The sequence below is a fragment of the Cervus elaphus genome, chromosome 24 (genome assembly GCF_910594005.1).
Source record: "Cervus elaphus chromosome 24, mCerEla1.1, whole genome shotgun sequence".
Lineage (NCBI taxonomy): Eukaryota > Metazoa > Chordata > Mammalia > Artiodactyla > Cervidae > Cervus > Cervus elaphus.
In genome coordinates, this window is record NC_057838.1 from 63,733,228 (window position 1) to 63,748,203 (window position 14,976).

The window sequence follows — 14,976 nt, forward strand, 5'->3', positions numbered from 1 at the left end:
CCTTCACTGCCTATCAGTGATCACTGCATCGCCCTCTACCTAAATGCTCCAGGGATAGGGTACCTGAGTGGTCATCTCAGGTTGCTCGGGTATGAGAAGGCACTCAGTTTTATTTATAAATCTCTGCAGGCTGCAGAGGCAGTGTGAGCTTTGCCAGCAGCTCCCCACCCCCCGGCTCGGAAACCTCCAGTATCTCCTAAGTTTCCAGGCCCAGGTCTGAGTTCCTCAGGTGATGTTCGCTGCATCTAGATACCCCACTCTGCATGTCCCCTCCCCAGGGGTCCAGTCCGCAGGTCAGGTTTGAGCCTTCACCTTCTGATCAGCAGTCCTGTTTCAGGCATCGTGGTTGACAGCAGAAGAGGAAGCTGTGCTGTTATATTCAGGAAGTGCAAGGCGGGCTGCTGCCTCCATCCCTAACTGCCCCTGTGGTGGTCTCCTGAGGCCCTGCCACCACAGCTAAGCCTAGAAAGGGCCCCAGGACAGCCTCAAGTCCCCACTGGCTTCTCAAATGTTCCCTGGATTCCCAAGTTGGGTCCCAGGTGCCAGCTGTCTTCTCTCTCTCTGGTCCACTGGCCTCAGCCTTTTGCACTCCTGGAGCCCCAAGCCCTGAGCCCTTGGGCCTCATGCTAGCCCCTCCAGCAGCCTCAGCTACATCACAGTAAGTAAGACAAGTGCATCCGCTGCCTGGAGCTTGGTATCTGCTGGGCTGGGGATTCTGCCTCTGGTCCTTCTCTGATCACCGCTCTGGGCCAGAACCCATGCCAGGCTTGGGGCAGACCCTCACCAGCAGGGCTGCTATCCAGCCAAGTCCGAGAGCCTCCTGCTGCCCCTGCTTCCTCCAGTGACCCTCTCCCTCCTTGTGGGCAGCCCGGTGTGGCCTCACATTGTCCCGTCCAGGCCGGCCATCCCCTTCCAGAAGAAAACCCACATCCCATCACCCCTTAGTCACAGCTGTTCCTGGCAGAAGAGGAGACAGAGGCATGTCTGGGTGGGTAGAGGCCACTTTGGATCTACAGAGGGACAGGGTCTACAGACCACCTCTGCTGAGCGGCCACGTGGACAGGGTGAAAGGAGTTGGAGTCCAGGCCAGGAGGTGGCACATCTGGTACAGTTTTGTCCTTGCTCCTATAGGCTCGGGGACAGGGTGCTGGGCCCCTGCAATTCCCTCTCTACAGGGAGAGGGTTCTCTGCAACCTCTGGGGTCCATGTGTGAGCTTGGAGTCTAAGATGTCTGGACTCTGGCAGGACCATGAGCCCTAGGGCTGGCCAGCCCCAGCCGCCACCTCCAGAAAGCTCTCCTCATTTCTCTCCTTTCTTCTTCTTGGTCTCATTCTTCTCATCCTCCTCTACCTTGATGGCCACTGTATCCACACTGTCCTTCTTCTTCTTCTTCTTATCCTCTGTGGAATAGAAGGAAAAGGGTTCAACAGGAGTGAAACAGCATCCCAGGACCCACACCAGAGCCTCCCAGTCCAACCCTTCATTCCTTTTTCCTTCCCAACCACTCCTACCTGCAAAATAGCTTCTTGTTTTCCCTGCCTCACCCTGACCCATTTCTTTGCTCTGGTCTCCAGAAACCGGGATGAGTCCCCTCCCTGAACCAGGTGGAGGGGAGGAACAGGGCACTCTGAGTGGAAGGATCAAGGAAATGGCCAGCTTGGCAGGCTTGGGGGTTGGCGGGACTGGGGGCCAGGCCTGCTCACCTCCAGGGATTTCTGTGAGCTCGTTGAGGGGTGGCACAGTCTCCAGTTTGTCCGTGTACATCTTGGCTGCCTTTCGCTGCAGATACCGGGCTTCAATCTCCTTCCGGGTCCGTGGCACGCGACAGTTGAAGACACAGCAAAGAGTGATAACTACAGGGAGGACAGAGCAGGCTTGGCAAGGGCCAGAGCTCAGACACCCCAGGAATGGCACCCAAATTCCAGGCCTGTCTCCATCTATCTATGTGGGTCTCACCCAAGAGTCTCTCTTCAGGAGGTTCCACATTTTGACAAAACCCCTGTGGGCTCTGAGATTTTCAAAATATCTTCTCCTGAGCAGGGCTGGCTTTAGGTGGTAGGCCTGCTCTCAGAAAGGCCTTGTGCTTGGTCTGATACTCTGCTGTCACTTTTTGAAATTCTTAATAATCTTTGGATAGGGATCTCATGTTTTCAGTTTTCACTGGTCCCACATATTATGTCAGTGGTCCTGGCTCAGGGTGGAGGCAGGTCTTTCTGGCTAGACTGAGAGGTCCTAGAGGGTACAGCCTCCAGGAGGGTGTCCTGTACTTGAAACCCAGGCCTCTGGGCTCCTGGTTCATCCTCGGTTTTCCTCCCCAGGCTCTTGAGAGCACTTCAGACCCCAGAGGACAGGCTGCCATCTTCCTCAACCTCCCTGAGGACAAGCCAGGGCTCCTCCTGGCTGTGAGAGCCTGCAGGAGGGCACAGACCTTGCCCTGGGACGTTCACCTCAGACAGAGTTATTCCAGGAGTGGTTTTCTGGCTCAGGGCACAAGCTGGGCCCACGCAAGCTGGGCCAAGGCATGGAGCTGGCCTGTCCAGGGCCGGGCTGGGCAGGGCTGCCAGGACTCGGCTGGACTGAGTTTATTTTTTTAAGGCCCCCACAGTCTGACCACCTTGGCCCCAGCCTCAGGGGGAGGGGACAGAGCTGCTTCCTATTATAAATCAGATGACCAGACATAACTTCCTGGCAGACTCCTAGAGGCAGGAGGGCCAGGCAGGACAAGCCAGGCCTCTTTTTGGGGAAGATAGATCAGACCTATGTGGTCCGGGAAGGAGCACCCTTTGGGGTCATCTTGTGCAACCTCGTCAGCCAGTATTATGGCCCCATTGAGTCTTCTCCAGACTCACAGAATGAAAGAAAAAGTGAATGAGATGGTTTCAAAGCTTTTGGGACTCAGGACAGGACTCCTGAATGAATGCACAGGGTGTCAATAGCATCCAGGAACACATGGTGGGGGACAGTCGTGTGAGGGCCCTAATAGTAGGTCTGACTGTGCACTGCTGCCCAGGGATGGACCTGGGAAGACAGTAGGCTTTTCTTACCCAAAGAGTTGCTCTCTGGTCGCCTCCAGACCCCTGTATGCCAGAGGTCCAGGGTTGGTCCCCCACCCCCACCCTATTGGCTTGAACCACCTCTTCCAGTTACCCCATCAGGTACCTTCTCAGGACCATGCCCGGGCTCTCAGCAAAGGCTGGTCCCAGTCCCTGGCAGGCCTGGACTTTAAAGGCAGCACAGCCACAGCTATTGGCAGTCAGAGCAGGATGGAGGCGCTGCCCCTCACTCTGGACCTGTCCCATCCAGCCTGGCCTGCTTACTTCTCTTCAAAGGAGAAAAACAAAGTTTCTTGGACAGAGTTCCAAGCCCAGGAAGAGGCTGGGGATAGGAGTCCCCAGGCTGGCGGGGAGCCAAAGAGGCAGCCCCATCCAACTCCATCCTCTCCACAAGGTTCTGGGGGTGATGCTCCACCAACAGCTATACCACCGAGGCCCAAGCAGACAGGGAAGTGGGAAAAGTGTTTCCTCTCCAGGAGACTGGATCCCCAACTCCTAGAGTCCTGCACAGAAGGTAACAAGTGCTGACCTATTGCTCAGAGGCCTTTGGGACTATCCCTTACCTTTTTCCAGGAAATAGGGTTAGGAATAGAAGTCAGCTTGTGTAGTTGAGGTCCAAGGGCCTCTTTGGGCCTGACACTGCAGCTTTCCTATGTGCCTCTAGGCACTTCCACCATCTTGGGCCAAAGAGAGCCCGGGAGAAACCATTGTGTGTCTTGAGGCCCCATGGTGCCCTCGACCCGGCTCCTCGGGGTGCCCCAGAGCTGCTCTTTGGACCTGCACCCTGGACTGCTCCTGTGGCCCCTGCAGGCAGAAACCTGTTTCTTGGTACTGGGGGGTTGTTTCCCTCTCTGAACACCTGGCTGGGGCTGCAGCCACACCTGTCTGTCTGTGGGGCCTCCACTCAGAAGCCTGACTGCTCACCAGCCTTGGTTAGGAGCAGAAGGCAGCCTTTTGCTCACCTCCTCCTCCCACCCTGTGAAAGTTGCTCAGTCATGTCTGACTCTTTGCAACCCCATGGACTGTAGCCTGCCAGGCTCCTCTGTCCATGGAATTCTCCAGGCCAGAACACTGGAGTGGGTAGCTGTTCCCTTCTCCAGGGGATCTTCCCAACCCAGGAATCGAACCCAGGTCTCCCACATTGCAGGCAGATTCTGTACCGTCTGAGTCACCAGGGAAGCTCTCCCACCCTAGCTGTGAAGAGAGTGGGGGGTGGGGTGGAAGGGCACTTCTGGTGCCAGGAGAAGCACATGCAAAATCGATGTCCTTGTCTCCCCTGGAGCCCCTACATCTGGGTGGGCCCTTGTGGTCAGCCCTGCCCCCGGGGGACCTCATCCCAGGATAGCTCCTCCTAGAACTTAAATGCCCCTGTAGCCCCTGAGCCAGGGTGCACTCAGTAAACGTCTTAGAGGGGTTATCTGAGACCTGTGTGGAGGCCATTTTCTCCCACGTCTGCCCCCACTGTACCTCTCTCCGGAATGCCTTGCTAGCTGCCTGACACAAACCTCCATCCATCCTACCCATCTACAGCTTTGAAGACCCCTCCTCCATGAAGCCTTTACTGGGGGAGTATGTTCTTTCCCTTTACTGCCTGCACCCCCCGCCTTTGGCCCATGGGAATCTCTTTGTGCCCTGGTGGCCTCTCCCATCCAGTTGGCATTTCTCAGCCCCCCTTTTCTCAACTCCAGACCCCAACTCTGGAAGGACAACTGAAAGGAGCATCACAAACTGGCTTCTGTTGCAACTTCGCATCAAGCAACTCCCAGATCCACGAGAGGAAGGAGGGGGTCTCCTGTTTTTCACTGAGGTGGGTGTGAGTCATTCCAAGGAAATGGTATTTGACAATGCTAGGTTTGCAGCCTGGGAGCCACATCTGCTGGGCGTCTGGGGAGCCCTGGTGCTGAGCTGCAGCCAAGGGTGGCCTTGTTGGGGCCCCTGGGTGTGGGTGTTTTAAGCTGGCCAAGCTGCAGGAAAAGCATGAGGAGGCCAGCGATAGGGAAAAATGACACGTCTTCGTCCTGGTTCAGTGGAGTCCCCTGTAATTACCATAATTGCCATGTGGCTGCATCCCCCGTCGGGCAGAATACTTCAGGTCACCACCAGCCTGTCAGCCCTCCACAGGGACTTTGTGTGGATCAGGAGGTGCCAGAAACCACAGAGGGCCTCCTGTGGGCGCCAGGCCTGCTTGCACTGCCCGGAATTGCTGCTCTGAGCCCCTGGGGGGTGGTGCTGGGGGGTAACGGGGTGCTATGCTCCCACTGTGGTATGGCAGCAGCAGGGGGTAGTCAAGGGGGGCAGCCGCTACTTACTGATGGACAACACGAAAAGCGAGAAGATGCCCACCACGTGCCACAGACGCATGTCCCAGAACACCACCGTCTCCTTGGTCAGCGGGGGCGGCTTGGGCTTGGGTGGGGCTGTGCTGGGCTGTGGGTCGGGAGAGAGCAGAGTGAGCCAGGCAGAAGCCAGGGGCTGGGACTGGGCTGAGAGAGGCCCAGGTCTCAGTGAGGACTCACTAAGTCCGAGCATTTCAGAATCTCCCAGGATCAAGGGTCTTAGACATTCATAACCAATGCCTTAGACCTTGGGAAGTTCCAGCCTTAGAGCCAGAGAAGAGGGCAGAGAACCTAGAACCATGGAGCTGGGAACTGGGGAGTGTGAGGGTGGTTAATGCTTGGGGAAACCGAACCCAAGGGGCAAATGTGGATGGTTTGTTTCAGTCAGGTTCAAGGCCCTTTCTCTCCTCCTGCTCCAGGCCTGGGCGTCACACAGGCAGATGGGGTCTCAGGACCAAGGCCAGAGACAAGGCCCGTACTGCCCCGTGGTATCTTTTTCTCATGTCCCCCCAGTGTGGGACAGGGTGCGGAACTGCAGTCGGGGCTTCATGACTCTCTTACTTGATCAGGATCCCCACCAGGTGGCCTCAGCAGTTGCCTGTCTTACCTGAGTCACCTTCTCTGACCAGAAAGCTAGGCCAGAATCCTCACCAGAAACAGGGACTAGGTAATTTGTCTGAAATGCAGTAGCGACACCTGGAGGCCAAAAGTTGTAAGCACCGCTGGAGCGATCATGAGCACTGCGCGCCTCTTCCCACCTTCCCAGTGCCACACTTCCCTGTCCTGGGGTTCTGAGGAAGGAGATAGGGTCATATCCCTCTCAGCACCCCCAGGTCAGGGACATGGCCCTGCTCAGGAGGGTAGCAGTGAGACCTGTTCCTGACCTGTGGGGCTGAAAGGGATATGACCCTATCTCTGTCACAGAGCTTGGCTGAGGGGTATGGAGGGGTACTGAGGCATCAGTGCAATGCCTTGCCCCTCGATTAACCCCAAATAAGGACAGACAAGAGGAGTCTCTTCCAGCTCTCCAGAAAGGAAAGGCAACCCATAGCTCAACCGTCTGTCCAGCCTTTCCCCTGGTCCGTAAGCCTGGATGGAGCACCTCCAAAAAGCCAGGTACCTCTGCACCTTATGGACCACCCTTCAGCCTGTACTGGGGACACTTGGAGAGGACCAACAGCCTGTCCCAGGTAACCAAGAAGGTCTATGTGCCCAGGACTGGTACATGATTCCTGGCTCTCTTCTCTTAACCAAGGTGAACTGGGGTAGGAGCCTTCTTTTCTTTAGTCCTCAGTTTCTCCATCTGTAACTTGAGTGGAATGGTCCCAGGGGTCTCTGAAAGGCTTCCTACACAACCTGAGTGGTAAAATGGACAAGTAGACACCCTTCCTCAGCATCATCCCAGGGCCTGGACACATCTGTGGGGTCAGACACATGTATGTGGGGTCTGGCACATGTGTGTGGGGTTGGGGCTGGGCGCTGTGAGTACAGGGCACATGCGGCTGGAGTACACATGCATGTGGTCAGGCACACATCTGTAGAGTCAGGGCCAAGGTCTGGGCAGTGGCAGGGTTGCATGGTTCTGACGCTCAGTGTGTTGACCCAGCTGGTTGTAAGACTGGGAGATTCTGGGGGCCATGGTAAAGATCTCAGATTCAGAGCCTGGGCAGCCAGGAGCTCACTTCTGACACTTTCTTATTCCAGCTTTGTTCAAGACACCCTGATAGGGTCTTGGGTAGGGGGAAACAGGTAATAGTGGGGCATCTGTTTGTGGTGGACACCGCTGGGAGTCTGAACTCTGAAGCTTGGGGGCCTGGCCTCCATCAGAATTTCACAGGCTGATTGAAGGGTGATGCCTGTGGGTAGGGTGAGTGGTACCATGGACCCCAGCCCCTCTCATCTTTCTGGTACTTCCTTGGATCGCCTGGGCTCAGCCAGGCCCTTGTTCAGGCTGTAGGCAGATGGTAGGCAGAGGGACTCAAAATGCAATTTCCCTTGATGAACTGGGAGAAGACGTTTTCCTGGGGACCGAGGGAAGAGTCCTTGACTCAGACCTGAGTCGACCCCCTCTGTCGGGTTTCCCCTACACCCAGACCAGCTCAGTTTCTGCACCTGAGGCCTCAGGGCAGCTGGTGGGGGCTTTAGTGCACTCCATGGGGCTCAAGCCAGCCCAACTCCCCTTACAGAGACACCAGAGCTGACATCTGACTCCAGCCCAGCCTTCTGATCACACCCCTTGGTCAGCAGCAGGCACAGACTAGCATGGGGGCGCAGGGCTCTGTCCCCACGTACCTCAGACCCACCAGTTCAGGGGTGTCCCCTCAGACCCCAGAGATAAGGCCCTGTCCCCCCTCTCCCATCCTGTTGCCCAGCACCTGCCTCTTGAGGGGTCTCCGGGGTGCTTGACTATCTCGTGCCCTTCTGCTCTCCCCACTCTGCCCCTGCCTACACAGGCTCCTACCCCACTCTTCCCTGGCCCTACCTCTGGCCTTCTCCCTCTGGCTTGCTGCTCTAGAATCCTGGGTCTGGTCAGCCTCATCAGCTCCCCTTCCCAGCTCAGCAGGAATGGGGTACAGAGAGGCCAGCCAAGGGGGCTGCAGATGGCTCCCACCCTTCCCTTTCTGGCCAGCCCCTCAGCCATCCTTTTCACTTCGTCCTGGACTATCTCAGCAGTTCTCCCAAGTATGGGCCCTCTTCTAATTTATTCTCCTTCCAGTCCAGGACTCATCCTGATTCTCCTCTGCTCAGACACCTTTGCTAGCTCCCAGCTATCACCAGGACCAAGTAAGACCCCGAGTCCCTGGGCCCTGCCCTGCCTGCCCCTCCCTGCGGTGTGGAGTCAAACTCAACACATGGCTGCTCTGTGAAGGGTGTCCTCGTCCTCCTGCCTCTGTCCCCCACCTGCCCACGTCTGGACACCAGAGTAGAGTGCAGGGACTGAGTGTCCCCCATCAGACACTCGCTGATGCCAGGCTGTATCTCCAATCAGATTGGGGGGCCCTAAGGTCAGGGTGAGTCTCCCCATCAGAATAATGTTCCTGAGATCGGGGGCTGTGCCCGCCCATCAGAGCAAGGACCCTAAGACTGGGGCTGAGTCTCCCTGCATCCTGGAAGCGCTTGGGATGGACTGTGTCTCCCCATTAAGTCAGGTCTCCTAGTGCAAAAGAAAGGGAAAAAGCAGCTTCCCGTCAGAAAGGCACCGCCTGGCTCTGCCTGGACGGTGACAGCCACCCCGAACCCCTCCGCGCCGGCCCACCTCACCTCCACCAGCTGCCCGGCGACCCCTGCGAGGCAAACCCCCAGGGCGGCGCCGCCCAGTGCCCAGAGGAGCCCCGCGCCTCGCCGCGGCCCCGCCATCTTCGCGCGCGGCGCTGCTCGGCCGCAGGTCGCAGGTCGGGGGAGCCGAGGGACGCCAGCCAGGCTGCCTTGGCCGGGTGACTGCCCCTTGGGCAGCCGGCGCTGGGCGCTGGCGATCTGGTCGCAGGCAGGCTGCGAGTGAGCATCATTTATTCATCGTCGGTGTCCGGTTCCTGGGCTGCCCGCCCCTGCATCACTCCGAGTGGAGGGCCCGCCCCCCTCCGGAGATCACACTCTAGACTCCCCATTCCCCTAATCCGACCAAGACCGACAGGGGGCGGGAGTGGGTGGGAGGGGGGACAGGTTGGGGTCAGGTCCTTGGACAACAGGTTCCCCCCTTCCCTTACGCACTCGGGCCTCAGTTTATTCATTTGGGACAAAGGGAGGGGCTGGAATCTGCCGATCTAGGAGGCCCTTCCCATTCTGACGTTCTGAATTTGAAAAACCGTCCTGGACCCAGGTGGGGTGGGGGATGGATGGCTTGGCAGGAAGGTTGCTATGGCGACAGGCGCTCAGGGATGTCCTGGGCTTTCTGGGCTGGCTTCCTGCCCAGAGGCAGCTCTGGTCACCCTGGACACCAGAGCAAGGGGGAGGGGGAGGGGGAACAGGGGATTATATGGTCAGAGCAGCCAGCTGCGGGTGTGATAGAAGGTTCCTGAAGGAGCCAGCATCTGTGGCCTCACAGGACAGGGCGGGCTCCCCCTGAAAGGGCTGGAAGACCATGTTCTGTTTCTGACTGATCCTCAGCATCTGCCCCAGCCTGAGCTCTGACTCCCACTCCAGTCTCAGCCATGACCCTGACCTCACACTGAACCTGGCCCACACCGCACTCTGGTCCTGACCTCAGAGCGAGCCTTGACACCCCAGGGATTTAAGGAGGATTGGAGGAGCTGTGGAGACCTGGGGAGGACTTTGGAAGAGAAGTGGGGAGGCCTGTGACAGGGAGAGTCCTCTGGTCCATCCTCCCCCTTCTCTTCCCTTCTTTTGTGGTGTTACTAATCTCCCTGCTGAGCGCTAGAGAGCAGCCAGGTGTTAGACCCCTGTGTTCCTCATCCCCAAGGACACCAGTGGAGACCTGTGCGGGTTGCGGTGCTTTGGGCCTCGGGCCTGCTGTTAGAACTCGGAACCCTGTAGATCCAGAGCCCTTTATGGCTCCTGCCTGGTGGTGCCATGTAGATGGGCGAGGACCAAGGCAGGCTGCAGCAGAGAGGGGAGGGCCAGCTGCAGACACCTACGGCACCAGGGCTGGGACACGCCGGGCAGGCAGGAAAGTGGGAAAGCCAGCAGTGAACCATGATGGCTGTCCCAAGGGGTCTGTCGAGAAGACCCTTGACAGTGGCTGGCAAAGTCAGGGGACTGAGTAGGCTGGGTCACCTCATCCTCCCCGGGTTTTGCCCTGATCAAGCAAACAGGAACTTCACCGAAGCCCAAACCACTTGCTGTAGCTCTCTGCCCATCATTTTGACCAGCTAGGGAGGTTACCCTTGGGACATGAGGTCAGAGAGGCCTTGGTTGGATTGGGCTGAGGTTAGTGAGCCTAACAGTGGCCTTGGGTAAACTATTACTCCTCTCTGCTTCGATGTCCTCATCTAAGGACTGGAGAGGGCAAAGCTCTCATCACAGGGCTGATGGGAGGATCATATGATCTAACAATTGTGGGAGTAATGAGTACAATCTGGCTTGCCTTGATGGGATGGCTCAGCCCAGGAGGGAAGGGCGTCATTGCTTATTTCCATCCAGAAAGTAGGAAAACCCCAATGAAGAAATCTGAAAGGGAATACAATCATGTGTGTCCCTGAGATGGCCGCTGCTCCAAGTGGATTCTACCTCTCCTCAGGCTGTTGAACACAGCGGAAATCTCACTGTATGCCATTTATCAATATACCTTTTCCCCAGAGGTTGTTCCCAGTACAACATTCTAGATCTCCACCTTCCCTAAACACAGTGTCAGTACTGTCACACAGGCTTTGGAGTCAAACGGACTTAAAATAACAACGTGGACCCAAAGGTTTAGTGTAGTTTTAAGCTTTAATAACCTCAGAAGTATAAAGCTATAAACTTACAAGAGACCCCATTTGAAAGTTTATTTGAAGTTCCTTTTCTGCCTCTGAAGATGACAAAACTTGACCAAAAATTAGTTATCCAAAGTTCACGATGAAATCAGCTTAAAGAAGACTTAAGTGATGAAACTTTCAAATTGTTTTTTGTAAGTTTGAGCTTTATATTTTATAACTTCTGAAGTTATTAAAGCTTAAAACGAAGACTTCTGGGTCATGGTCTTATTGACAGCTGCGAGCCCTCGATGGGTTAGTGAATCTCTCTAAGCGTCAATCCTTCATCTGTAAAATGGGTATAACTACAGTATCGTGGCACCCGCACATTACAAACCTTCAATAAATGCAAGTCATGATCATTATTGCTATCGTTGTTAAAGGCAGTCTGAAATTGCACTGTATGAAACCCGTCTAGAGGGAATTCCCTGGTGGTGTGCTTCCACTGCAGGGTGCACATGTTCAATCTCTAGTCAAGGAACTTAGATCCCACATGCCATGTGGTGCAGGCAAAAAAGTAAAACCCCAAACCAAACAAAAATCCTCGGCTATACTTTATTCAATCAGTTCCCTATCCTCGAATACTTGTGTGTTTCCAAGTCTCCAAGGTTAAACACCATGGTGAGAGGAACATCCTGAAAGTTAAAGCCTTTTCCACCTTTTTACTCCTCTCCTCTGTTTACTTGTGAGAATTGAAGCCCAGGGAGAGGTTGTGTCCTACCTAAGGTCACTCAGGAACTGGGGCCTCAAACTCAGTTTTCAGCCTATAATCCAGTGGGCTTTGCTCACTGTTCAGTACTGTTTCTACTTCTTCTGAGGGGCCACACACACTCCTGTGCTCCACTCCCAGTTGGGCCCATCAGGTCTGGGGAAACAGAGTTCTGGACCCCTAAGCTCTCCAGCCTGGCTTCCCTGAAAGATGGTGTCCCCCTATACATGGTGGCATGAATGCTGGCCTGCAGAAGCCTGTTTGTCCCTTGTGTATTATTTATAGCTCCTGTGGGTTTCCTGTAGGGATCCAGTCCAGACTCTAGGGCCTCTGTGTTGGAAGCTGTGGGCAGAGTCATTTGGCAGTGGCCAGGGGACCCTGCGGACATTCTCTTCTGGAGTCTGAAACCCCAGATTTCAGAGTTCAGCTCTAGGGAAGCAGCGGGTAGGAAGGGAGGATCCCCCTTGTCACAGAGCCAGGCTGAGATCCAGTGCATCTTGGACTCAGCCTAGGCTGGGGTGGGGGCTGGGCAGCTGAGGCCTGTGACACAGTGGCTGGGGCCTGTTGGGAGCTGGCAGCCTCTGACCCTGTTGGCCTTGGGCCTGGCCCAAAATAGCTCTGGGGCTGAGCCGGGCCTGGGTGAGATCTGTGTGTTCATCAGCATGTACTTGTGTCCAGGGGCACTCGAGTACATGGGCGTACACAAGTATTCTGCACTGACCTCTCTGCGTGCATGGGTCTGAGTCTCAGTGTGTGTTCTGTGGAGCAGGGTGTGAGTCTGCACACACGTGCCCATGGACAGAGTTGCCACCCAAGTTGTGCAACACAGAAGCCCTGCCAGTGGATTCAACAGCAGAGGTCCATGTGACACAGGTGAATGTACTGTGGAATCATGTGTGTGTGTGTGTGTGGGGGGGAAGTTCAGGTGGGTATTTATACATCTGTGATGGGATTGGGTAAGGGCCCTGGGCTGCACTGCAGGGGGCCAAGAGCAGGTGGGCCCAGTGGAAGCCGTCTTTGGGGGCACTACCAGGGCACTTCAAATTGTGGGCACTACCAACAACCCTGGAAGGAAGGCTGGGCATGTCTTGCCCCGTTTATGAGACAGTAAAACTGGGCTTGGGAATGCTTGTGATGTTATCCAGTGAGTGGGGAGTGAGTGAGGGAAGACCAGCCCGCCTCCTTTCTTCATTTCCACTGCCTATTTCTGGAGAGTGCCTCTTGATCTCAGACTTGTCAGTGACACAGTTATCCCTTAGAATCCTCATGCCGCGGGAAGTGTTTGGAGGACCCAGAGGAAGACAGCGGGCTACTTTGTTACAGGCTTGAACCGTGAGTCCTCCCCCTCCCAGGAGGTTCTCTGGGACAAGGCTTCCTGCCACTTTTTCCAAGGTCGCAGGTCCTGGCGCGCAGACAACCGCTGGCTGACTTCACGGTCTACCGGGCCATGTTGAGAGTCGGGAGTGGGGGCAGGAGACTTCCCCAAGGTCATTCAGACAAGAGTGGCGGCTGGCCAAGGACATCCTGCCCACCAGGAGCAGCCTCGGTTTACCCTCCTCTCGGCCACAGGTTTCAGGAACCCATCCGGTGCACTTAGGCCCGGAGGGCGTCAGAATGGCGGGGCAGGGGGGCGGTACGCAGATGAGCGGAACAGGGAAAGACCCCTCCAGAATGCTTCCTAAAGTGTAGCTGGGTTCTCCTGAGCGTGAGCCTGTGTGTGTGCGTGTGTGTTGGCTGGGGTGGGCAATCAAGTTCCTACCTCCTGTCCTCCTTCTCCCACCCCAACTGCGTCCCAGACCCTAGAGGACGCCAAACTGAGACCTCAGGAGAGGCCTCGTGCGCGGGGCAGACTGACGCCACTTCCCGCCTCCTCCCAGCATGTCCCGGTCTTGGACCACAAGCAACATCCCGAGGCGGGGCGGAGGCAGGGGAGGCGGGGCGGAGGCAGGGGAGGCGGGGCGGAGGCAGGGGAGGCGGAGTTGCCTTTGGGGGCGGGGCCGGGAGGGAGTGGGGGCGGGGCCAGCGAGGGGCGGGGGCAGCGAGGGGCGGGTGTCCGCGAGGAAGCAACCGCAGCGCACTCCCCCGCGTGGGTCCCCGCGCCTCACAGGTAAGGGCGGGGTGGAGGTCGCGCGTCTGGGGCAGAGCCCTTCTGCTGTCCTCTCTCCTCGCTCCAGGTGAGACTTTAGTCTCCGCGCCCTCTCGGGCCGCTGCGCGCCGCCCCTCCACGACTGCTTAGTCCTCGGCAGCACTCACGCTCGCTCGGGGCCCGTCAGAGTTTGTCCGAAGGCCCCTCCCTCCCAGCGGGGTTCAGCTTCGTCCTCCCTGCCCCTTGGTCACCCTGTCACCACGCGACAGCCTCCCTGGTCCCGTGCCTGACAAGAGGGCAGTGCCCAGGGGCTTGGCCTGGGCTGTGGGGCGACCTCGTGGTTAGTACCCAACTTGAGGGACTTGGCGCCAGGAGGTGACGCAGTCTAGTGTTGCCACAGGGAGAATGGCATGGGCAAACGCCTGGTGACTGGAACAAGATCCCATGTTTGGGAAATTCCAGTGACTGTGTGTGCCTGGCCAGGGAGAGGAAGGAAAGCTGTGAAAAAAATGCCACCAGGGAGATCGGAAGGGTGAGGGGTGGGGTCTAGGACAAGGTACTTGGAGCCACTGAGGCCCAGAGGAACGGTGTAGGGGAGAGGCCCAGGTGGAGACTGGGAGCTGTCAGCTGTGACAGCTCAGCGCCCCCTCCGTCGGGCAGCTCCTCCCTCCTCTCTCTGTCTACTGCCAGGAGTTTGCTGGATAATCAAGGGGGTTCCAAGGCAGCCCAGGAAAAAGCCTCCACAGCACGCAGCACTTCCTTGGCTGGCCAGACCAGGAAATCATAGAGTACCGTGACAGGGTGTGGCCAAGGGGCCTGAGGGGCCAGGCCTTGGAGAAGGCAGGGGAGAAAGGGACCCAGCGTGGACAGAGGCCAAGAATGCAAGAGAGAGAGAGAGAGAGTGTGTGCGCAAGCGAGCCAGAGAGTGAGCTAGCAGGTCTGGCTGCTGGTTAGATAGCTGCAGGGACCGGCAGCTGACTCACCTGGGCGTGCCAAGACTAGCCAGTCTTTCCTCACCCTGCCCCATGGTGAACATGAAAGCTGCCTGGGGAGCCTAGGTATTTGCTGTGTGCCCTGAGGTGAGTCGCCTTTCTGAACTGCCTAGCTCAAGTGAGCTTCATGGGACTGGGAGCTGGACGCCTGGGTCCGAGCCATGTATGTGCTCTATAGTTAGTGTCTTTGGGCCCTCCCATTCCTTCCTGGGCCTCAGTTTCCCCATATGTACCTCCTGTGCAGACTCCTAAGGAACCTTAGAACTGGATGCAGTGAGAGGGTAAGAAGGCCATGCCCTTCACCAACAAGCCATGGCTTGGTGATGGGACTAGTGTTTGAGGGAGGAGACTCCTGTGGGTCCCTGTGGTGTTAGGTTCAGCACCTCTTTCTC

At 56.9% G+C, this 14,976-nt stretch overlaps 2 protein-coding genes across 10 annotated transcripts in view; one reads left to right on the forward strand and one right to left on the reverse strand.

Annotated features, from left to right (window-relative positions):
* Positions 1 to 90: 90 nt before the first annotated feature.
* TMIE (transmembrane inner ear) lies at positions 91 to 9,086 on the reverse strand. Its single transcript, XM_043885542.1, has 4 exons — positions 8,651 to 9,086; positions 5,363 to 5,480; positions 1,704 to 1,853; positions 91 to 1,400 (listed from the first exon to the last, which is right to left on the reverse strand). Exons 1-4 carry the CDS (start codon positions 8,744 to 8,746, stop codon positions 1,300 to 1,302), a joined length of 465 nt encoding a protein of 154 aa, XP_043741477.1. The 5' UTR covers positions 8,747 to 9,086; the 3' UTR covers positions 91 to 1,299.
* Positions 4,683 to 14,976, forward strand: part of ALS2CL (ALS2 C-terminal like) — a 31,532-nt gene continuing 21,238 nt past the window's right edge. The window contains exon 1 of one of the 9 annotated variants that reach the window (XM_043885528.1): positions 4,683 to 4,860. The gene's annotated coding sequence lies outside the window, so the exon portion shown is untranslated. Of the gene's footprint in view, positions 4,861 to 12,245; positions 12,380 to 12,780; positions 12,839 to 12,962; positions 13,076 to 13,522; positions 13,614 to 13,657; positions 13,681 to 14,129; positions 14,672 to 14,976 lie in introns of those variants that run through there. The other 8 variants (XM_043885535.1, XM_043885531.1, XM_043885532.1 and 5 more) reach the window with 8 other exon arrangements.

Coding starts and splice junctions, on each gene's coding strand:
- TMIE (XM_043885542.1), bottom strand. CDS start 8,746: ATGGCGGGGCCGCGGCGAGGCGCGGGGCTCCTCTGGGCACTGGGCGGC. Junction 5,481..8,650: donor TCGCCGGGCAGCTGGTGGAG/GTGAGGTGGGCC, acceptor CCCGACCCACAG/CCCAGCACAGCCCCACCCAA. Junction 1,401..1,703: donor GCTCACAGAAATCCCTGGAG/GTGAGCAGGCCT, acceptor TCTATTCCACAG/AGGATAAGAAGAAGAAGAAG.